The 25000-nt window shown below is 40.4% G+C and overlaps 1 protein-coding gene across 1 annotated transcript in view; it reads left to right on the top strand.

The window, feature by feature from the left end:
- The window catches only part of LOC143020417 (protein O-mannosyl-transferase Tmtc3-like), a 1217697-nt gene that overhangs the window by 1031261 nt on the left and 161436 nt on the right, over positions 1-25000 (top strand). Inside the window, exon 6 of the mRNA XM_076176856.1 lies at positions 19852-20024. Coding sequence (XP_076032971.1) covers positions 19852-20024 — 173 coding nt within the window. The remainder of the gene's footprint in view (positions 1-19851; positions 20025-25000) is intronic.

The following is a 25000-nucleotide window of genomic DNA, read 5'->3' as shown; positions in this document are numbered from 1 at the left end:
AGAGGGAGAGAAAGAGTGAAAAAGAGAGCTTAATAGAATGGTCTCGGGCTGGTCAGAGGAGAGTGCCATATAGGAATCTCTCTCTCTCTCTCACTTTCTCTTTTTCTTTCCCTCTCTCTCTCCCTCTCTCTCTCACTGTTCATGTGTATTCGTGTGTGTGTGTGTGTTTTTGTCGATCTCACATCTCGATGAAATATACATTCATTATCATACGATATATATATATATATATATATATATATATATATATATATATATATATACAATGTATATACTGAGACATTGTGATAGGTTGACGTAAGCTGAGTAGGAAACACAGGAGTCTCAGTCTTGAGTTTATTCCTGCGAAACTAGTCAGGAATAAACTCAAGACTAAGACTCCTGTGTTTCCTACTCTACTTACGTCATATATATGTATGTATATACACATATATATATATATATATGTATATATATATATATATATATATATATATATATGTATATATATATCTATATGTATATATATACCGTATATAGTTAAACATCATTCATGGCTTAGATAATTAGCTAAATTCTTGAGACTAAACAACGTATATTCACCTCCGGTTGAACAGGAAAAAGGCATTTGAGCACAGGAAGTTCAGTTCCGGAAATAGAAAATGGTGTCCGGAGGGTCGGGGGGGGGGGGCGTTGGGAGGTGAGGTTCTCTGTCCTCCTCCTCCTCCTCCTCCTCCTCCTCCTCCTCCTCCTCCTCCTCCTCCTCCTCCTCCTCCTCCTCCTCCTCCTCCTCCTCCTCCTCCTCCCTCCGACACCGTCGTATCTGTGAATGCTATGGGAAGCAGTAAAGGACCCTCTGGAATGGGGAAATATTTACTAGTGGAAAATATATAACTGTGTATGTGTGCATGAGGCCTGTGAACAGTAATTGTTTTAATTATACTTTGGTTCAAAATCATATGCAGATTTTTTTTCGGTCCCTTTTGTCTTCTGTGTACAGCCTGCAATTCATCTAACACATTTATGCATCTAAATCACATCAAAGCCTAAGCTTACCTTGGTAACATGTTAACTAGATATAACTCATGTAAAATAGATCTAACCCGAGTAATCTAACACCATCTTCGGAAATCCTTGACGGAAGGTTAAGGTGAGTCTATTTACTGGAATTTGTCCTTCTGGAACACAACGAGTCAGACTCTTTGTCTCTGGAAGTGCTTCCAGGACCTCGACGCTCTTCGGCGTCAAGAAGACCAACAGTTGAGCTGGCGTGGTCTCCATTATCGGGAGAGAGAGAAAGGGTGGGGTGGAAGAGAAAGAGAGAGAGGGTGGTGGAAGAAAGAGAGAGAGAGAGAGAGAGAGAGAGAGAGAGAGAGAGAGAGGGTAGGAGGAAAGGGATTGGTAGATCTTGAGAGAGAAGGAAGGGGACTAGAAAAGGCAGAGAGAGAGAGAAAGAGAGAGAGAGCGAGAGAGAGAGAGAGAGAGACTGTAGGATAGTGAAGGAAGTGAGGTAATGAGAGGTAGATGGAGAGGTAAGAAAGGAAGGAATTGAGGGAGAGAGGGAAGAAGGGAATAGGAGGTAGAGAGAGAGAGGGTGGAGAGAGAGAGAAAGAGAGAGATTTAGGGGAAGGGATGTAATGAGAGGTAGACGGAGAGGGAAGAAAGAAAGGAATTGAAGGAGAGAGAGGGAATGGAATAGGAGGCAGATACAGAGAGAGAGAAATTTTATAATTCGTGAAGAGAGGGAGCAAAAGGAGGTAATGAGAGACAGAGGGAGAGAGGAAAACGAGAGAAAGAGAGACAGAGAAGAAAGGAAGGAAAGAAGAGGAAGTTTGTTTGGTTGAATTTAGCCAATTTAAGGAAAATGGGATGGTAAATATAGAAAGGTAAATATTAAGAACAAAATTGAAAAAATTGTGTATATGTATGTATGAATGTACGAGTATGTACGTTTTTGTGTATGTGTTACTGAGATATGCTTCAAAGGTGAATAAAATCCATTGACGACACTTAGAGTAAAAGAAACATTACCAAAAACATTACCAACAGGAGCGGAAGGGATTTGGAATTTCCTTGCTACTTAGATGAATAACATCGCCTGGCGTCAGCCAGAATAAAAATTTAAAGTGCCACCAAGTACGGAGAGGAGTCAAGATAGTTTGAAGAGAAAGATATTTAAAGAAAATATATGAGGAATGTGGAAGAGACGAAAGAAAAAGGAAGAAGCAAGAGGGAATATGAAACTAGTAATAATAATAATGATGATAATAATGATAATAATAATAATAATGATAATAATAATAATAATGATAATAATAATAATAATAATAATAATATATATATATATATATATATATATATGTGTATATATATATATATGTGTATATATATATATATATATATGTACACTATGTAGGGGATGACCGATGAATAGTTGTTGGTTGGTTTCTCCATTTAAATAAAATCACCTGACGGTAGTCATATAATGATCGTTGATTAGAATAGGTTTTCTTCTTTTGTGACTGTAAGAAACGGTTAGACAACTTTGTGGATGGAGATGGACAGGTGGTTATGGACATGGAATTGCCAAGTGTAGGCCTTATGGTCTCTTGCAGTCTTCATTGTTATGTCCTTATGTTCTTTTATGTATATATGTTATGTATATATAGTATATATATATATATATATATATATATATATGTATATATATATAATATATATATATATATATATATTATATAATATATATATGTGTGTGTGTGTGTGTGTGTGTGTGTGTGTGTGTGTGTGTGTGTGTGTGTGTGTGTGTGTGTGTGTGTGCGTGCGTGTGTGTCTTCACAACCCCAACGCGAATCCCGTTTTTATTGGATATTTCTAACGTCTTCTGTCTCCTTTGCATTTCTACTTTTTTGTTTACCTAGACTCTCTCCCCCTCTCCCCTACTCTCCCTCTCTCCCCCCTCTCTCCCTCTCTCCCCCACTCTTCTCCCCATTTTTTCAATCTCTGGAGGAATAATTAAGATTCTTTTCAATCGGGAGTGAGTGGGGTGTGGAGGGATTTATTTAAATGGGATTGGTAGAGACAGACAGAAGTGGGAGTATGAAGGAGTAGGGAGGGGGTAAGGGAAGGGGGAGGGACGTAGACGTGTCTGGGTCCATTGTAGATAAGATTGTTGGAGGTAAAGGGGAGGGGACGGGAGAGTAGGTTCGAGTAGATGAAGGAGAGAGGAGAAGGGAGGGGAGAGTAGAGGAGGGGAGGGGAGGGGTGGGGAGAAGAGGGGAGAGTAGATAAGGGAAAGGTAGAGGAGAGGGGAGAAGAGAGGAGGAGAGAGGAGGGTAAAGGAGATGTGTGGAGAAGAAGTGAGAGTAGGTTCGAGCAGATGAAGGAGAGGTAGATGAAGAGAGGAGAGGGGAGAAGAAGGGGGAAGGGTAGAGGAGGGGTGTGGAGAAGAGGGGAGAGTAGCTGAGGGAAAGGTAGAGGAAGAGAGAGTAGGGGAGAAGGACTGGGGAGAAGAGGGGAGAGTAGGGTCGAGTATAGTGAGGGAAAGGTATAGGAAGAGAGAGTTGGGGGAGAACAGGGGAGAGTATATGAGGGAAAGGTAGTGGAGGAGAGGGGAAGGGGAGGGTAGAGGAGGGGAGGGGGAGAAGAGGGGGAGGGGAGGGTAGGGGAAAGGAGGGGAGGGAAGCGGAGGTGAATGGTGAATGTTGAACCAATCAGAAATTAAGACCCCAATGGTTGAAAATGATGTTAATTTGTTTATCAATTCATCAGCCAGAATTAACATACTAAATGTGTTCGTTCCGGAGTACGCCTTGGGTCGTGGGGTTCCGCTTGGTTGATTAGAATCGCCTGCAGACAGGAATGTGTGTAGAGAGAGAGAAACTTAGGAAAGTTCTCTGAGTAATAGCTTTTTTCCAGTTTTTAAAATAAGAAAAGGATTATTCTTGTGACGTTGCTTGCCTAATACATGTGTGGGAGTGAAGAAAAAAGAGAGTGATAGAGAGAAAGAGAAGGAGAGAGAGAGAGAGAGAGAGAGAGAGAGAGAGAGAGAGAGAGAGAGAGAGAGAGAGAGAGAGAGAGAGAGAGAGAGAGAGAGAGAGAGGGAGAAAGGGATAAATGAAAAAGATAGGGCGAGAAAGATACATAGAGAGAAAGAAAGAAAGAGAGAGAGAGAGAGAGAGAGAGAGAGAGAGAGAGAGAGAGAGAGAGAGAGAGACAGGCCAAGGAGATTTTATTTTTGGGAGGGAGAGGGGAGTGGTTGTTTGCCCTTTGTAGAATTATTCTCCAAATCGCTGGATTTTTTTTTTCCTCTTCTGCTTTATCTGAACAAACTAATTTCCAAAGACTTTTTTCCATAATCCTCAAACATATAGACTCATTCCACCCCTTCCTTTTGATTTTTTCGTGAAGATTTTTTTATTTTTTTTTTTATTTTTTTTTTTTTTTTCAAGAAAAGATAATACATACTGTGATCGCCTTAATGATGTCGCGGTTCAATAAAGCCTTGACTGTAAACAAAGATTTTATTGTTCTAAACGGAGCGGTGATCTACTGGTTGTAAGATTAATTTCTCTTCCTCCTCCTCCTTCCTCAGCTTCCTCCTCTTCGTCTTCCTCCTCCCCCTCTTCCTCCTTCTCTTCATTTTCCTCCATCCTCTCATTACTATTACCACCTTCCTTCTCCAACTCCTCTTCCTCCTCCCCCTCTTCCTACTTCCCTTCTTCCTCCTCCCCCCTCTTCCTCCTCCTCTTCCTCTTACTTCCAATTATTGTTATTACCACAATCCTTCTCCAACTCCTCTTCCTTCTCCTCCTTCTCCTTCTCCTTATCATCATTATTGCCTTCCTCTTCTCCTCTTCCTCCTCCTCCTCCTCCTCCTCCTCCTCCTTCTCCTCCTCTATTGTAACGAGTACGTAAGCCAGCCAGAGGGTTATATGGTCTGTTCTTCCACTGTATCCCATTGAAAGAAGAATGATAAGAAGATGAAGAAGTAGAAGAAAAAGAAATGAAGAAGAAAGAGATAAATCTCATTAGGAAAGAGAGAGAGAGAAAGAGAGAGGGAGAGAGAGGGAGGGAGGGAGAGTGAGAGAGAGAGAGAGAGAAAGAGAGAGGGAGAGAGAGGGAGGGAGGGAGAGTGAGAGAGTGGGGAGTGAGAGAGGGAGAGAGAGGGAAAGAAACAGAGAGAGGCAGAAAGAGAGAGAGAGAGAGAGAGGGAGAGAGAGGGAAAGAAGCAGAGAGAGGCAGAGAGAGAGAAGCTAAGAGGAATCAAAGTGGAGGATATTTTAGTTTTGAAAAGAAAAGAATATTTCTTATATTATTATTCGTCTAATACATGTGTGAGAGTGAAAGAAAGAGAGAAAGAGATAAAGAGAGAAATTGAGATAGAGAGAACGAGTGAGAAAGAGGGAAATAGAAAAGATAGAGGAAGATATATATATATATATATATATATATATATATATATATATATATATATATATATATATATATATATATATTCGTAGAGAGAGAGTGAGAAAGACAGAATATAAGAGAGGGAAAAACGAGGAAAAGAGTGAAAAAAGAGTTTTTGGTTTAGATATCAAAGGAATGTGTCCAGTGTCTGTTTTTCGATTTTTTCCTTATTTTTTCTGCTCCCCTTTCCCCCTCCCCACTTTGGCCCTCCCCCCTTTCCCCCTACCCCTTTCCCCATCTCCCCCTATCTTTTTTTTTATTTCCGTTTCTTTGATTTCTGTCTTTGTCTCTGGCCTTTTTCCACATCCTTTTTTCCAGATCCCTTTTACAAAGGACGGATAATGTTTGCTCTTTTAATTTTTTCTCTCTTTCTCTCTCTCTTTTTTTTCCGAACGGGACGCAATTTTGGAAAATCTAATTGTGACTTCTGGGCTCATGATTTTTTTTTGTTTTTTCTCGCCTTTTTCTTCTTATTTTCTGTAAACATGGTATACCATTTGATTTTCTTTTTTCGTTTTTTTTTAATAGTTCATAAGGATTCTTTGTCAAATTATATTTTGTAGGTAAGAAGTGGTATACTGTATATATGTACATATATACATATTTATATAAGAGGGGTAGCAGGCTTTCTTTGATACATGTAATGAAAGCGACAGCATCCTTATAGTTAGTTTCTTCTTAGATTTCTCAAAATTTCCGTAATACTTAAATACAAATATATATATATATATATATATATGTATATGTATATATATATATATATATATATATATATATATATATATATAACATTTACATATTGCTTCATCAAATGTCACATTTGATACAAGAACATAACATAAGAATGAAGGAGACTACAAGAGACCATAAGGCCTACACTAGGCAGCTCCGTATCCATCACCACTTGTCATATCCATCCATAAAGTTGTCTAATCGTTTCTTAAAACAACTGGTAGTTTCAGCTCTTACTACATGGTTACTAAGTCTATTCAGTTCGTCGACCACTCTATCAGTGTATATACATATATATATTTTTGGCAACATATACATATACACGTTACGCGAACACGATTACATACAAATATTATTTTACCTAAAAGGACATAAAAGATTATTCACATACGACAATTAATCATTTACTTAACTGCCTGACGCACCCCAGAGTCATTATCATAGAAATGAATACTGCCATGCACTTGTGCATGACTGCAAAGAACTGGTTTACCAATAGGGTAAACGAGTGGAATAGACTTAACCACGTAGTTAGCGCTGAAACAGTCGATTGTTTTAAAAGGAGGTTAGATAACTTTATGGAAGGGTATGATAGGTGGTCATGGATATGGAACTCCCTATTGTAGGTCTTATGGTCTCTTACAGTCTCCTCCATTCTTATTTTATTATGTAACGGAATAGACTTAGTAACCACGTAGTTAACACTGAAATAGTCGATTATTTTAAGAAAAATTGAGATAAATTTATGGATGGGGATGATAGGTGTTAAGGGACATTGAACTGTCAGGTGTAGGCCTTATGGTCTCTTGCAGTCTCCTTCATTCATATGTTCTTATGTCAGAGTGAGCTTCTGACAGTTCAACCGACGGTCATGAGCCTTTTTACTCTCACAAGGGCCTTTTTACTCTCGTTGGTTCTTTGTATCGTCGAGACCTGCATAAAAAGGTCATATCTTTTTATGTACTTGCTGTAGGGATTTTATGATTTTTTTCCCTAAGGATTTGATCTTTAAGCCCTTTGTAATGTTGAGTACTTAACATCGATATCCTTTGTACCACTGAGTAATTACCATAATATCTATGCCCTTTGTACCTCTGAGTACTTGGTTTCGATGGCCTTTGTGGTACTCAGTACATGATATCTTTGCTCTTTGTACTATTCAGTACATGATATCAATGTCCTTTGTACTATGGAGTACCTGATCGATATTCAATATCTATGCCCATTGTACTATTGAGTACTTGATATTAATGTCCGTAATATTACAATATTAAGACACTATGATTTATTTTTGAGTACTTGATATTAATATTTTTAATATTACAAAGGGTTTGCCATATCATCGTCCGTTAATTGATTAAGGCACCATTCTATTCTATTTTATTGATTTTATTTTATTTTATTTTAGGTTTTATTTATTCATTTATTTATTCATTTATTGTCAGGCGACGCTACTCAGTAGCGCAGTTGATAGAGTCCCTGACTGTCACTACGGCGGTCCTGCCCAGGCCTGAAATAATTTTAGTATCGCTGCACTTCGAGTCGTTACTCCAACTCTCGTGGGCGGGGAGTTGGGTGTGTGTGTGCATGTAAGGTCACAACATTACCCATAGATCAGTCATACGAGCTCTGAGCTCTCTTCCGGGTGGGAAATAGCTGTCGATCATGAGTCCAGCACGTGATCCAAAGACCAAGGTGAAAAGTTGAGGCCTGAAGCTCAGTCTAGACTTGGTCTGGATTAATAAAATCGCCTGGCGGCAGCCTGAACAAGATTGGTACACAGCGTCACTGTATTGAACGAGTTGAACTTTTATCGGGCGTGGCAATAAAATTTCAGGTTAATAGAATCGTATGGCATTAGCCAGAATATAAATGAAAAAACTCAAAATTTCGAGAAGAACGTCTCCCATTTTTTTCATTTCTCTTTTTAAATAGTACATTTTTCATGGCATAAAAAAACAACGATGATCTAAAAAAAGAGAGAGAGAAAGAGAGAGAGAGAGAGAGAGAGAGAGAGAGAGAGAGAGAGAGAGAGAGAGAGAGAAGCCCAAGGGCCCGTATATCTCCGCTTAATAAAAAGAGAAAGGAAAAAGAGCAAAAGAGAAAAGGAGAATTATCCAATGGAGATCGAAAGAATAAGAAGAGGAACTGTGGCATTGGAGTGAGAGAACTCAGTCACATGTTCGTTTTGGAGAGAGGAGGAGGGAGGGAGATGGAGGAGGAGGATGGAAGAGGAGGAGAATGGAGGATGGAGGGCCAGATATGTTGTGGATGGCGTGGAATTGATGAGGAGTGATAAGGAGTGGCGTTTGAAGAGGTGGAGGTGAATTGTGAAGGTGGAGGGTGTTCTGTGTCTGATTCGCCCAAACGAAGGCAAGAGGTGGAGGAAGAGGAGGAGGAGGAGGGGGTCGTGGAGGACGAGGAAGAGGAGGAGGACGTAAAGAAGAAGGAAGTAAAGGACAAAAGTGAGGAGGAAGTAGAGGACGAATGGAAGGAAGAGGAGGACGAAAAGGAGAGGAGGAAGAGGGAGTCGTGGAGGACGAGAAAGAAGGAGGACGAAAAGGAGGAGGAAATAGAGGAAGAAGAGGAAGTAGAGGATGAAGGGGAGGAAGAAGAGGACGAAAAGAAGAGGAAGAGGGGGAGGCGAGTGGTAGGAGGGGTTCGTGGAGGACGAAAAGGAGGAGGAAGGAGAGGAGGGAAAGGAGGACGAAAAGGAGAGGAAGAGGAGGATGAGAAAGGAGGAGGAGGAAGAGGAGGAGGACGAAAAGGAGAAGGAAATAGAGGACGAAGGGGGGGAAAAAGATGAGGAAGTCGTGGAGGACGAGATGGGGTGCAGGAGGAGAAAGAGGAGGAGGACGAAAAAAAAAGGAGGAAATGAAAGACGAAGGGGAGGAGGAGGAGTACGAGGACGAAAATGAAGAGGAAATGGAGGACAAACGAGAGGAGGAAGGGAAGAGTACAAGGCCAAAATGTTTTTGGCCAAAAAGTGCACAACCAATTTTGCCTTAATTTTGCCCCCCCCCTTTTTTTTACAAAAATTTGGCCAAGTAATTTTAGCCAAAATTTGGCCAAAACATCAAAAAGATAGGCACGCCATGGACCAGAAGGGCCCTTCTTGCATGGAGTCGTTTCTCCAGTCAGAATAAAATGACGTGGCGAGAATGGGACTCGAACCAACTCCCATTTTTGCAGTGACGTCATTGGTGGACCCAAAAAGACTTTTTGGAGGACCAATTTGAAACATTTTTGGAGGCAGCGACGGACGTTCAGTGGAGTGCACTTTGCGTTTGAGATAATTGCACTCTGCATTTTGAATTGCCGGCAATTAGCAGTGAATCAGTGGTATGGATTAGATAACCCCTTTTTATACCACTTTTTATACCACCTTTTTATTTTCAGTCATGCAGAGATGAAGTTAATGGCGGTGTCAAATGCAAAAGTCGATATTGATAATGAACTGATAACTGACTGATTTGCATGTTGACTTGTTTTATGTGTTTATTTGTTGACTTATCTTTATTTAACTTATTTATTTGATATTTCATTTATGTGTTATTTATCTACTTATCTACTTTGTTTTATTTGTTTATCTATTCATTTATTTGTTTTATCTATTTGTTTATTTATCTTCATTAATTTTGTTTTATTCATTTGTTAACCTTGTATTTTCATGTCTTTTATTTATTTGTTCCATTATTTATTCATCTATGTGTTCATGATTTATGTTTATTTATTATTTTAATTTGTTTGCTTTATCAATTTTTTTTAATTGGACCGGATGTTCTTTCGGGTTGATTTACCATTATAATGATTGATAATTGGTAATTGATATATAATGATTAACAACAAATAGTAATAAAGATCTAAAGAAAATTGGGTTTCGCTCTCTCGCCGTAACTACGTGTACAAGGTTTTATCCTAACAGCTCCTGGTGATAGCCTAGGGTATCGTAGCATCTAGGGTGAAGGTAACAGTTCATCGTGTATCGTTCATTGTGGATCATAATCCATACTTCATGTCTCTGTGTGGGCAATACGTCATACAAGTTTCATTTCCCAAGCGCAAACTGAGACGCAGGCGACACAGTCGACACAGCACAGGGCAAAGAGAGCAAAAGCAGACTTCCTGTTGTTGAATTCAAGTACAATGTGAACTTCCCTCTCACTTGAAGTACTGAGGTAGTACATCTAGAAGTATTTCTAGTGAGAGGGAAGGTGAAATTGTACTTCAGCTCAGTAACAGGAAGTCTCATTTTGCGCTTAGGCTTACGCCAGGATATATATTAAAAAAAAAAAAAAAAAAAAAAAAAAGGATGTCGTTGGTGGTGCTGCTGCTGCACCATACCGGTCAGGTCACCACCCAGAACCTTGCCGTCGTTTGACCCTTCAAGTGCTCAGGGTATTCCTCGAAGATGAATAAAACCGATCGGTCTCGGGGTGGTTTATTTTTAAGATGAATAAAATTGTCCAACGGCACTACCATCGTCATCTCTGGCTTCACCTCCATTTCTACCTCCACTTCTACCTCCACCTCTCTCTCTCCACCTCCGCCTGCCTCCATCTTGCCCTCCACCTCTTCACCTCTCCCTTAGCATACATCAGGATTAGCCACAGTTCGTTTCCCTCAGAGGTTACAAGAATATTCTTAAATAAGTTCAACATAAAAGAAAACATTGTGTAGGTACACGGTAGACAAAGGCAATAAGAAAAGAAAAAAGGACATTGTTTCGTAGCTCGATTGACAAAGGCCCTTGATAGAAAAGGAAGAAAGGCCCTTCGAGGAAAAACAAAACAAGAGCGACGAAGGAGGAAGAAAAGTTCCCCCAACCAAAGTTTTCCGGTGCGGAAGAGGAAAATTATGGCAGGACTGTGTTCTTCATAATCGAGCCATCTTAGACCAATATTGATGCGAGTTGGCACCCAGCCGCTCGGCGCCATGCGCCAAAGTGATAACATAGTAAAAGATTAAATTATGCTCTTTGAAGAGAGGCCCGCGGGAGCATGTGTGCACACACGTACACACGCATGCACACATGTATTTGCACACACAAGTACACACCTACTCATATTGATGCACGCACACACACACACACACACACACACACACACACACACACACACACACACACACACACACACACGCACGCACGCACACACACACACACACACGCACACAAAAATGAAAATATAATCAAAACCAACACCAGATGAATTCAAAGCAAATATTGATAAATGGAGGAAAAGAGACGGGGATCCCATAAGCACGGCTCTAACCTTCGTACACAACAACTAGGTAAATGAATACGAACACACGCACGTTCACTCACATGCTTGTATGATAAAGACATGAAAGTCACACAATTCGTTATGTAGAAATAGATAAGATGATATAAAACTTTAAGAATGGAGGAGACTACAAGAAAACCCATATAGTACCATGTCCCTTACAACCAGTCATAAAGTTATCTAATATTTTCTTAAAAAAACTAATTGTTTCAGCATTCACTACATGGTTACTAAGAATTTTACCTTAGTCAACCACTCTGTTGGTAAACCAGTTGTTGTCTATTTCCTTCTTAAATGAATAAGAAAAAGAAGAACGCTTGCAAACGCACAGTAATAGCACCGGTTGACCTGCGAACAATAGCATCTCATAAAATACGGACCCATTTCTCTTCCATGCAATGGATTGCCTCTGATCCCGCGCCACTTCCTGAGGCTTGGGTCAAAGGTACGACTCGCCCCAGATGCCGTTTTCGGTGGCTTCCATATCTCTGCAAGGAATGACTCCGGGGGATTTGAGATCCATACCATCACACACACGAGTTACAACCCTGACATCGTGCTGTCGTGGTCGTGTGTTGTATAGAGCAATTTCGAATCTTTACGAGATGTGGCAACTCTCCCAGAAGCTCTCTTGTTGCTAACGGTCGCGGAAGCTTCGAAGTTCCTAACGGTCGCAGAAGCTTCGAAATTCATAGCGGTCGCAGGAACTTCGAGGTTCTTAACGGTCCCGGAAGCTTTCTTGTTATTGACGGTCGCGGAAGCTTCAAAGTTCCTGATGGTCGCAGAAGCTTCGAAGTTGCGGGAACTTTCTTGTTATCGGTCGCAGAAGCTTCCAAGTCCCCAACGGTCGCAGACTAGTTCTGTCCGTGTTGGACTATATGTTAGGTCTATTTGGCGTGGTGAACGCCCACGCCTCAATCCCACTGGTCTCGATGGTTACATTACACATAGATAACGTCCAACTCTATCGAACCTCGGCAAGTAGCACTCCATCAGTCTGTGCTTAGCAAAGAGATTAATCAAGTGAATTTTAGGCAGTGAGGGCTCTTTCGACACTGGAATGTCCTGTTCGAGTATGTGAAAACAGTTATGAGTCTCATGAGGCGAATAAAATTAAGAATACCAGGATACATTCTGAGTAATCTTTAAGAAAATGTGAGTGAAAATATTCGAATAATTTATTATGGTGGTCACCATCTCTATTGAATAAAAGTCTCTCTTTCTCTCTCTCTCTCTCTCTCTCTCTCTCTCTCTCTCTCTATATATATATATATATATATATATATATATATATATATATATGTATATATATATATATATGTATATATATATATATATATATATATATATATATATATGTGTGTGTGTGTGTGTGTGTGTGTGTGTGTGTGTGTGTGTGTGTGTGTGTGTGTGTGTGTGTGTGTGTGTGTGTGTGTACAACAGAAGTTCTGATATTACCATGGGTCATTTTCGGGTGTCCGCGATACTACACCTTAAAGGGAAGCTCAAAGAAAGGGAGCATAGAAAGAACATACTTGGATGAGATGGATATCTTAGGAGGGCACCCATTACATGTGATGAAGACTTAGTCGAAAGAGGGTCTCACGAGATGAAGGGGCTCAGACCCTGAGCGCCCCAGGAGGAAGAAAAGGACCACAATGTGAAGAGGATGTCTGTTCAAGGATGAGGCAAAAGAAAATGAAAAAAAAATAATAATAATAATAAAAAAAGAGAAGAAGAGAAAATAGAAGAAAAAAGTAGTAGTAGAAGAAGAACAACAGCAAGAACAAGAAAAAGTACACGAAAAGGATGAAAAAGAAGAAGAAGAAAAGGAAGAAGAAGAAGAAGAGGAGGAGGAGGAGGAGGAATAGATGTCCCCAAAGTTCTGCCTTGGGTATTCTTGTCACACGACGCTATCCCTGCAAAGACGTTTCTATTAATGTTATTTTGTTTCTCGGAAGCAAGTTGTAAAGAAAACGACCTCAGGGTCAGAAGAGGAAGAACAGAGGGAGGAAGAGGAGGAGGAGGAGGAGGAGGAGGAACAATCCTGGGGAGAGGGGAGAAGAATGGGAGTGGTTACATACCTCAGGTCCCTCAAGATTCTTTGACTAGGTGAAGAAAGCCCACTTTGGAATAGAAAGTGTTTTCAGAAGAAGTTTCATCGTTCTGACAGAAACCGACAACATCTTCAGTGTTGTTCAGGGACCGTGGCGAAGAAGAGGACAATTTTCTTCTTTGTTTCGGGAAAAAAAACTTCTTCATTTCCTTCTCTTCTTCCTATTCCGCCTCCTCTTCCTCCCCTTCCTCCTTGTCGTCGTCCTTTTCCTCTTCCGTATCCTTCTCGTTCTCCTCCTCGTCTTTCTTCCTGGCCTTCTTTTCGTCTTCCTCCTCCTCCTCCTTCTCTTCCTCCTCGTCCTCCTCCTCATCCTTCTTGTTTTTCTCTGTGTCCTCCTTCTCCTCGTCTTCCTCTTTCTTCTTTTTTTCTTTTCCACTGAGGTCAAATGGTAGGAAAAAATCTAAGATCCTCTGCCTCTTATCTATGGTTCCACAACCCTGTATACTGCAAGTAAGAAAAAAAATCGGTACAAAATAAAGGCGAGGAGACTACCCCAGGAGGCGCTTAGCAGCTGTGGCCGAAGCCGTCACCTTTGCCTTACGCGCCTGGACTCTTGGGGCAAAGCACAGTCACTGCTGGGAATCGGATAGGAGCGCGGGATTCGAACCCACAACTAAGCGAATTTGAGACCAGCACGCTTCCGGTTACGTCACCAGTGTACTTTAAGAATGCTGAAGACACAAACCTACCCACCTCTTCACATTACATCAATCACATCAGTCCAACAACTCCAGCATTAAGTTCAGGATCATTCTACATCATGTACAGCAGAGGCTCTCAACCTGGGGTTCTCGGGACGGTTTACAGGGACTTAGATGACTAGCGAAAGATGACTTAAACATTTAAATATGCAGAGAGAGAACATCGTACATTGTTTTTTATATCAATGCTTAACTGATGAATAAAGTCATTGCAATTACAACTGTTTGATATCCATTGCGGTACCATTGTATATTCAGTTAGGCTGTATTCTGTGTCAGGTTAATGGAGGTACGGGTCGATGGTCTGAGGATTCGTACGGGGGAGTGCGAACCCCTGATCTACAGTAACCTTCCCCAGTACTATACAAGAACATATCCATCTTTCCTCTCACAAACATACTTCCCTTTTACTCTCATCTGTACCACATCCACGCACATTAAAAGACCCAAAACTTAGGGTACTGGTTGGAAAGCTCCCACGAAGAGAGTAACATTCTTGATGACAACCATCACCCCAACCCCCTTTACTCCCAAACACCCTCATTTACCCACCACAAACCCACCCCAAACCCCTCCCCCACACCCCCTCAACCGACCAGAAGCAAGAACTACAGTCACGCTAACGTTCTGATCACCAGTCAGCACGGACGCAATATCATCACAGAATCGGTCAGACAAGTGGCCGTAGCCTGTTTCCTAGGGGTCGTGGTAAACCAATAGGAGGAAACCCGGGTTCAATAGATGTATTTATAGATTGTATGACACCCCCCCCCCCGTAAGAAAAAAAAAAAAAAAAAAGGCGTACAACATCTATTCGGGTAATGGAGGGAACCTGAAATACCCGAATCTGTCGCAGCACCGGGCCGGGAGCGACCGGACCCGGCCAATTCTCTAGTATGAATATATGAATAGCCGGAAGGCCCTTTCTTTGTCGAAGCTGACTAAGGCCCCCGACGAGTCCGCTCAGACGCGACACACAAGGGAGCAAATGAGGGCGCCTGCAAGGGGATAATATGGATGAAAAGGGAGGTTGAGGAGGAGGAGGTGGAGAGAGTAAAAGGATGAGGATGAAGATGGTGGAGGTGGTAGTGTTGGTGGAGGGAATGAGAGAATGGTGGAGGTGGATGGAGTAAGAGGATGAGAAGGTGGTGGTGAAAGTGGAGGGAATGAGAGGGTAGAGGTGGTGGTGATGGTGGTGGAGGGAATGAGAGAATGGTGGAGGTGGATGAGGAGGTGGTGGTGGTGAAGGTGGAGGGAATAAGAGTATGGTGGAGGTGGAGGGAGTAAGAGGGTGAGGGTGAAGATGGAGGAGGACGTAGTGGTGGTGGTGGAGATGGATGGATTGAGAGAATGGGGGTGAGGGAATGGGATGAAAAAGGAAGTGGAATTGTTCCAGGGTAAAGACCAAAGATTTCACTTTTTCCCGTTTGGCACATTTGATGCATCAACTCTCACTCTCTCCCACAGTCACTCTCACTCTTACTCTCTCACTCTCACTCTCACTCTCCCACTCAGTCTCCCACTCTCCTACTCTCACTCTTCCACTCTCCTATTCTCACTCTCCCATTTTCACTCTCACTCACTCTCCCACTCTCACTCTCCTACTCTCTCTCTCCCACTCTCATACTCTCACTCTAACACTCTCACTCTCACACTGTCACTTTCCTACTCTCACTCACTCTGACTCTCACCTTTTCCCGTTTGTCTCGTTTATCGCCTTGCTCCACGTTCCCCATCTATTGCCTCTTATATGTACGGGTTAGAGCAGAGATCCTGCAGTGGGTTTTCAAGTATATTCTCTAATGTATGACAACATACAAGTGTGTGTGTGTGTGTGCGTGTGTTTGTTTGTGTGTGTGTGTGTGTGTATGTGTGTGTGTGTGTGTGTGTGTGTGTGTGTGTGTGTGTGTGTGTGTGTGTTTACTTAATTTTATTTACCTAATCTGAATATACATTAAAGAAGTAAGACTAGTGGGGTCCTGTCCCTTACATCCCAATTATCATACCGTGTGCGTTTGTGTGCGCGTGTGTGCGTGTTTATAACCACTCACAACGCAAATGTGTTGTTATTGTCGTTAAACAAGAGGCCTGTTGTGCATTCACAGCTTATTTACAATTGCTCTGTAGCGCGAAACTCGGAGGGTATTTTGTAAACACGTTTGAACAGTGGCCAGTGTAATTGTTCAAAATTGAACTGTGTTGAACGATGCATCATTTATGAGAGCTGACTCTATGTATGTTTTTTTGTTTGTTTGTTTTTTCTTATTTTTTATTTGTTTGTATATATTTTTTTAGATTTGATTTTAATTTTTTTCTATTTTATCTTATTTTATTTATTTGTTTATTTATTTATTTATTTTTGCTAGCGAGGTACATATTTCAGTCCTTATCAATACCGTGGAGACTTCATGGGAATATTTTCGTCGGTTTATAGGCTTAATAAAGTATAAAATGTGCGCCCACTGGAGTTGATCAGTTTAATGTTGGGCGCATATTCATGCATATATGCATAAATAAATACATACATACATACATACATACATACATACATACCCACACACAAATATGCATTCATACATACATACATACATACATATGTATATATGTATATATATATATATATATATATATATATATATATATATATATACACATGCATGCATACATACATACTGTACATATCCCTATACGTACACATCCACATACACACACTACACACACTACATACAAACACATTTAGTGAATGAAAATTAATATGCATATATGAGAGAAAGAATGAAGAAATAATGAAAAATATCAAATGAACGAATAGTCACTGAACGGATAAATGATGAAACACATCATGAATGAAAATAAATAACATAAAACAGAGAAACTCCCTCTTCCCCTCAAAAAAAAAAAAAAAAAAAAAATGGCCTCACTCTGCCCTCTGGTGTCGCTGATTGACAACATTTCTGTCGCTGTAAATTTACATGTTTCAATGCTCTTTGGCGTTTTTTGTGACATTTATTTTGATTACATAACATTCGTACGCTATTTGACCTTCGCTGTCATAGGGTGATCTCACTTGCCAATATGTATATATGTATATATATATATATATATATATATATATATATTTATATATATATATATATATATATATATATATATATATATGAATGTGTGTGTATGTATATATATATATATATATATATATATATATATTTATATAAACACAATCAATATTCATTCTCTCCTTATTCTTCGCCTCCCCTTCTTTTTCTTCTTCCTCTTCTTTCTTCTTCTTTCTTTTTCTTTTCTTCTTCTTGTTCCCCTTCTTCCTTTTCCTTTTCTTCTTCTTCTTCTTCTTCTTCGCGTACTTACAGAGTTAAAATGATTGTTTTTTCAGTTTTTGATAACTTTGTTCTAATCATATTTCCGATATTGTTGCGTATTTCAGAATTTGAAATTCCTGATATAGGTAATTGGTTTCCGGTTTTTCATTTCGAAATTCACTCCTGTTAACGATCTAATGAAACGTCAGCTTTCTCTCCCCCTCTCCCCTCCTCCCCCTCTCCCCTCCTCCCCCTCTCCCCTCCTCCCCCTCTCCCCTCCTCCCCCTCTCCCCTCCTCTCCCTCTCCCCTCTTCCCCCTCTCCCCCTCTTCTCCCCTCTCCACCTCCTCTCCCCTCTCCACCTCTTCCCCCTCTCCCCCTTTTCGTCTTCTCCCCATCTTCCCCCTCTCCTCTGCCCCGTCTTCCCACTCCCCCCTTCTTCCCCCACTTTCCCCTATCCCCCTCTCTTGCCTCTCTTCCCTCTCATCCCTCACTTTCCTTTCTCTTTCCTCTCTCTCTCTCTCTCTCTCTCTCTCTCTCTCTCTCTCTCTCTCTCTCTCTCTCTCTCTCTCTCTCTCTCTCTCTCTCTCTCTCTCTCTCTCTCTCTCTCTCTCTCTCTCTCTCTCTCTCTCTCTCTCTCTCTCTCTCTCTCTCTCTCTCTCTCTCTCTCTCTCTCGCTCGCTCTCTCTGTGTGTGCCCCATGCCAGGCTTATTTAGAAATAGAGCAGTTTATTATTTTGAAAAAAGAGGAAAATGGAATTGGGAATAGAAGGGCTCCTGTGAAACATCTCTACGATAATTAAGCAAACGATAGATGTGCATTGGCAAGGAAATATAATGAGAATGTTGAAATGCCTCACTGAATTGACTGTTCAATGGATAAAACGAAAAAATAGAATGAAAATAAATAAATAGATGAATAAAAAATAATAAACGAAAAAAAATCGCCGAGATTTGTATACATAATCCTTTCGCTCTGGATTTTTAATAAAATCACGTGACGGCACGTAGAAGGAAATTGCAGTATTATAATTAATTTGTTAATTTATCTTTTTATATGGTTATATTAGGTGTCCTGTTCTAGTGAAAATTATATACAATAGAAAAATTTAGATATAAACATGTTTACATCAGTATATGTTATTGGAATGTATATTTACAAATGGCCTTTATGAATATGAATATATAAATAGTCTATATATATATATATATATATATATATATATATATATATATATATATACATATATATATATATTTGTATATATACGTATATATATATATATATATATACATATACATATATATATATATATATATATATATATATATATGTATATATACCGAGAGCTTTTTCCCCCTTACAAGGGAGGTAGCCAAATTAGAGACACGTACCTATTCCCACCCATTTCACCTCCACCAACCAACCTCTCCCATCTTAGCTTCTCATGGATGACGGGTCATCCCTGCATCCGCCAATAAATATATACATATATATATATATATATATATATATATATATATATATATATATGTATATATATATATATACATATATAGTATATATATATATATAGTATATATATATATGTATATATATATATATATACATATATAGTATATAGTATATATATATATATATATATATATATATATATAGTATATAGTTTATAAGTATAAAGATAATGGTTATTGTGTTACTATATCTTATGTTTTTTGTTGAGCTTTACCTAGAAAGTCTAGGTACAGTTCCAGATTAGTTCTTCCAGTGTCGCCCATTAAAAATAAGATCCTCTTATCATGGATTATTTTTCTTATCTCATTCGCTATCAGGAGGATGTGATTAGAAAAGTATGGCGGCAGGTAATGTAAAAGGAAACAAGTCTTTAGGTTAGGTTAGGTTTGTATAGGACAAATATCGCCAATACTTGGTTAGTGTTATTGTGAAATACCGCCAATGTTTTTGGCTATTATTTGTCAACTACCGTCAATATTTAGCTAATGTTTGTAAGATACCGCCAATATTTGGCTAGTATTTGTGAAATACCACCGATATTTGGGTATTATTAATCAAATAGCACCAATATTTGGCTATTATTTGTCAAATACCGCCATTCCACTGACGGTACTGACCGAACATGGCTTTTTTTTTTTTTTTTTTTTTAAGGAGGCCAAAAACTTGGTCCTTACAACGGCAATATTCTCTACTCTCTTCTACTCTCTTCTTCTCTTTTCTCTTCTCAAGACGACATGTTTTCCTTTTTCCAGATCCGCGGATGGGAGTTGGTACAGTTTGGCCAGGGAATTGTGTCCGGGAAGGGGTCTGTGCCCCCCTGGCTCTCGGATATGGCCCCCCGGATGTTTGCCCTCGTGGCCACCACGCTGGCCTTGATGCTGGCCAGAGTCCACATCATGGGGGCGCAGTTACCCGTCTTCACAAGGTGAGAAAGAGGGACCACAGCCCTACATTTATTAATTTATTTATTTACTTGTAATATTGCTCACTCTAGACAACCACAAATAGAAATCAATAAGTAATTGGATAAATGGGTTAATAGATAAATATACAAAATTAACAGTGATATTAGGCGTTCAAACGCATCCATAAAGCCGGCCACACACGTGCAGTTTAAACTGACAGTTACAACTGTTCAGTTATAACTGTCAGTTGAAACTGCACGTTTGTGGGTATCTCAGTATCACCGAGATACCCACACACGTGCAGTTTCAACTGACAGTTATAACTGAACAGTTGCAACTGTCAGTTTAAACTGCACGTGTGTGGCCGGCCTAAGATGGCTAAAATTCGGTCCTCACCTTTGATACACAGCCGTTGGTCCTCACCTTTAATACAAAATGAGTACGATTGAGTACAGTAATAGCTTTTATTTATTTATTCATTTATTCATTCATTTATGTACTTGTTTGTTTTTCACATATTCAGCAGAAAATTGTACAAAATAGAACAATGACTCAGAAACCAGAAATCAAAAGTAATATTGCTCACTCTAGACAACCACGAATAGAAATAAGTAAACGAATAAATAGGTTGATAAATAAACAAACAATGATATCAGTGATATCATGCGTATAAACTCATCCATAAAAGAAGATGGCGGAAATTCGGTCCTCACGTCAGATACTTACACAACCTTTGGTCCTCACCTTTGATACTTATACAACCTCTGGTCCTCACCTTTGATACTTACACAACCTCTGGTCCTCACCTTTGATACTTACACAACCTCTGATCCTCACCTTTGATACTTACACATCGTCTGGTCCTCACCTTTGTTACTTACACAACCTCCGGTCCTCACCTTTGATACTTACACAACCTCTGGTCCTCACCTTTGTTACTTACACAACCTCCGGTCCTCACCTTTGATACTTACACAACCTCTGGTCCTCACCTTTGTTACTTACACAACCTCCGGTCCTCACCTTTGATACTTACACAACCTCTGGTCCTCACCTTTGATACTTGCACAACCTCTGGTCCTCACCTTTGATACTTACACAACCTCTGGTCTACACATCCTCTGGTCCTCACCTTTGATACTTACACATCCTCTGGTCCTCACCTTTGATATTTACACAGCCTTCGGTCCTCACCTTTGATACTTACACAACCTTTGGTCCTCACCTTTGATACTTACACAACCTCTGGTCCTCACCTTTGATACTTACACAACCTCTGGTCCTCACCTTTGATACTTACACAACCTCTGGTCCTCACCTTTGATACTTACACAACCTCTGGTCCTCACCTTTGATACTTACACAACCTCTGGTCCTCACCTTTGATACTTACACAACCTCTGGTCCTCACCTTTGATACTTGCACAACCTCTGGTCCCCACCTTTGATACTTACACAACCTCTGGTCCTCACCTTTGATACTTACACATCCTCTGTTCCTCACCTTTGATACACAACCTCTGGTCCTCACCTTTGATACTTACACATCCTCTGGTCCTCACTTTTGATACTTACACAACCTCTGGTCCTCACCTTTGATACACATCATCTGGTCCTCACCTTTGATATTTACACAGCCTTCGGTCCTCACCTTTGATACTTACACAACCTTTGGTCCTCACCTTTGATACTTACACAGCCTCTGGTCCTCACCTTTGATACTTACACATCCTCTGGTCCTCACTTTTGATACACAACCTCTGGTCCTCACCTTTGATACTTACACATCCTCTGTTCCTCACCTTTGATACTTACACAGCCTCTGGTCCTCACCTTTGATACTTACACATCCTCTGGTCCTCACTTTTGATACTTACACATCCTCTGGTCCTCACCTTTGATACTTGCATATCCTCTGGTCCTCACCTTTGATATTTACACAGCCTTCGGTCCTCACCTTTGATACTTACACAACCTTTGGTCCTCATCTTTGATACTTACACAACCTCAGGTCCTCACCTTTGATACTTACAGCAACCTCTGGTCCTCACCTTGGATACTTACACATCCTCTGGTCCTCACCTTTGATACTTACACAACCTTTGGTCCTCACCTTTGATACTTACACAACCTCTGGTCCTCACCTTTGATACTTACACAACCTCTGGTCCTCACCTTTGATACTTGCACAACCTCTGGTCCTCACCTTTGATACTTACACAACCTCTGGTCCTCACCTTTGATACTTACACAACCTCAGGTCCTCACCTTTGATACTTACACATCCTCTGTTCCTCACCTTTGATACACAACCTCTGGTCCTCACCTTTGATACTTACACATCCTCTGGTCCTCACTTTTGATACTTACACAACCTCTGGTCCTCACCTTTGATACTTACACATCCTCTGGTCCTCACCTTTGATACTTGCACATCCTCTGGTCCTCACCTTTGATACTTACACAACCTCTGGTCCTCACCTTTGATACACAACCTCTGGTCCTCACCTTTGATAATTGCACATCCTCTGGTCCTCACCTTTGATATTTACACAGCCTCTGGTCCTCACCTTTGATACTTACATAACCTTTGGTCCTCACCTTTGATACTTGCACATCCTCTGGTCCTCACCTTTGATATTTACACAGCCTTCGGTCCTCACCTTTGATACTTACACAACCTTTGGTTCTCACCATTGCTACACAGCCTTCGGCCCTTACATCAAAGACCTGAAAGTGAAGTTCAACAGGAAAATAAACATAATAAACAACAGAAGGAATCTCTAATCACAGTCTAGCAACAGTTCTTAAGGACCACACTTGAGCCTGAGTTTGGTTCCCAACAGTCAACAAAGCAAAGTAGACACTTCAGAAATTATACAAAATAAAACATCGAAAATGAGAACAGGATGATAATGATATGATTTAACGTCACAAAATCCACCCCCTAAAAAAAAAAAAAAAAAAAAAAAAAAAAAAAAAAAAAAAAAACGTGGGATTTAATGAACTTCGCCTGTGGCACTTTTCGAACCCCCCCCCCATCCCTCGATCTTCGGCGCAAGTAACGACGCCATAACCCGCCTGGGCAACGAGCTTCCTATGGTAACAGGATACACTAAAAATATCCGTAAATAGGAAATATGCACTCAGAAACCAAATATCTTCACCATAGAATATAATTTGTCTGTGTTAAACACGTCAACCCCACTCTACCACCTCATTACATCGCACGATCACAACCAACATAGAATTAGCTAGATAAATAGATTAATAAATGAATAAGTGAATTAATGAAAAAATAGATAAAAAAAAAAAGCACGAGCAGCTTACTACTCAAACATACCCAGTAACCTACCACTCATACCACTCATACCAACCATACCTCATCAATCTCAATACTTCACCAGACTTCACCCACAGAAAAGTCCCAACCAAGAATTTTATTAATTTGATCTGTTTGATATATTTTGTATGGGCTTATTTCTATTTCTATATATTTTATTCTATTCATTACGGCCTTTCATAAGGCAAAAGGGTCTTGCGCTATTGGAAAATAAGATTATAAATAAATATATCCGTATATTTCGACCACTTTTTGTGGTACTACTCAGCAAATAAGTAAAGGGGACCACAGAAAGTGGTCGAAATATACGGAAATGTTTATTTCTAATCTTATTTTCCGATAGAGGGAAACATGTACTATATATATATATATATATATATGTATATATATGTATATATGTACATACATATATATATATATATATATGTGTGTGTGTGTGTGTGTGTGTGTGTGTGTGTGTGTGTGTATGTGTCTGTGTGTGTATGTGTATATCACATCCATAACTCCACCTCTTCAGCGCGATATTGTACTAAAGGAACCAATTTCTCAAGAAAGCGAATTAGAAAGATCGCATCTGTCCCGAATGTGACCATGTTACACCAAAAAGTCCCTGAGGGAGAGACTGTATTTCCTCCGTTATCGAGGGAGATACAGCAGAGACGAATAAAATCGTCTGACGGTAGCTGGAACGAAGGTTAAAGTACCACACGGTACGGAAGGGTCTAGGAAATGAAAAGGGGTAAGGAAAGGGTTTAGGATATTGTTAGCAAAGGGAGGATTTGAGAGGGAAGACTATAGTTTCAGGGAACTGTAATATAAAGATTCTACTTTTTATAGTACCACATTGAAATGGGATGATCTCTTGGGAAGGGAGGGAGAGGAAGGGGAACGGGGGAGGGAAGAGGAAGATGAGGGGGAAGAGGGAAGGAGAGAAAGGGAGAGGGGAGGTGGAGGAGGGGGACGGGGGAAGAGAGGGGGAGGAGGTGGGAGAGGGGCAGGTGTTGCGAAATGCGGATGAAATCTGGGCCTTTTTCACAGCGTGAGAAGAATCTGTAAGTCAAAATGAGGAGGAGGAGGAGGAAGAAGAAGAGGTGAAGATGAGTAGGAAAAGGTGAAGAGGGTGAGGTAAAGAAGGAGGAGGAGGAGGAAGAAGAAGAAGTGGTGAGGACAGGGAGTATAAGGAGGAGGAAGAAGAGGTGAGGTGAAGGAAGAGGAAGAGGAGAGGGATGAGAAATAGGAGGAGGAAGAGGAGATGAGGAGAAGGAAGAGGAGGAGCAGGGGAATGAAGCGAATGCAGAGGAGTAGGAAGTAGAAAAGGAGGAGGAAGAAGAAGAGGAACAAGAGGAGGAAGGGTAACCGAAGGAAGAGTAGGAAGTAGAAGAGGAGGAAGAAGAGGAAGAGAAGGAAGATGAAGAGTAGGAAGTAGAAGAGGAGAAGGAAGAAGAGGAAGAGTAGGGAGATGAAGACGAAGCGAATGAGAGCGAGGAGTGATAAGTAAAAGAGGAAAAGGAAAAAGAGGAGGAGGAAAAATCAGAGGACAAGGAAGAAGAGGAGGAGGAGGAGGAGGAATCGTAAAAGAAAGAACGAGGAGTAGGAAGAAAAAGAGGAGAAGGGATAAGAGGAGGAGTAAGCGAATGAGAACGAGGAGGAGGA

This window comes from Oratosquilla oratoria, chromosome 1 (genome assembly GCF_046742065.1).
Source record: "Oratosquilla oratoria isolate Oo_2021 chromosome 1, ASM4674206v1, whole genome shotgun sequence".
NCBI classification, from domain to species: Eukaryota; Metazoa; Arthropoda; class Malacostraca; order Stomatopoda; family Squillidae; genus Oratosquilla; species Oratosquilla oratoria.
This window is presented reverse-complemented; position numbering and strand designations above follow the sequence as displayed.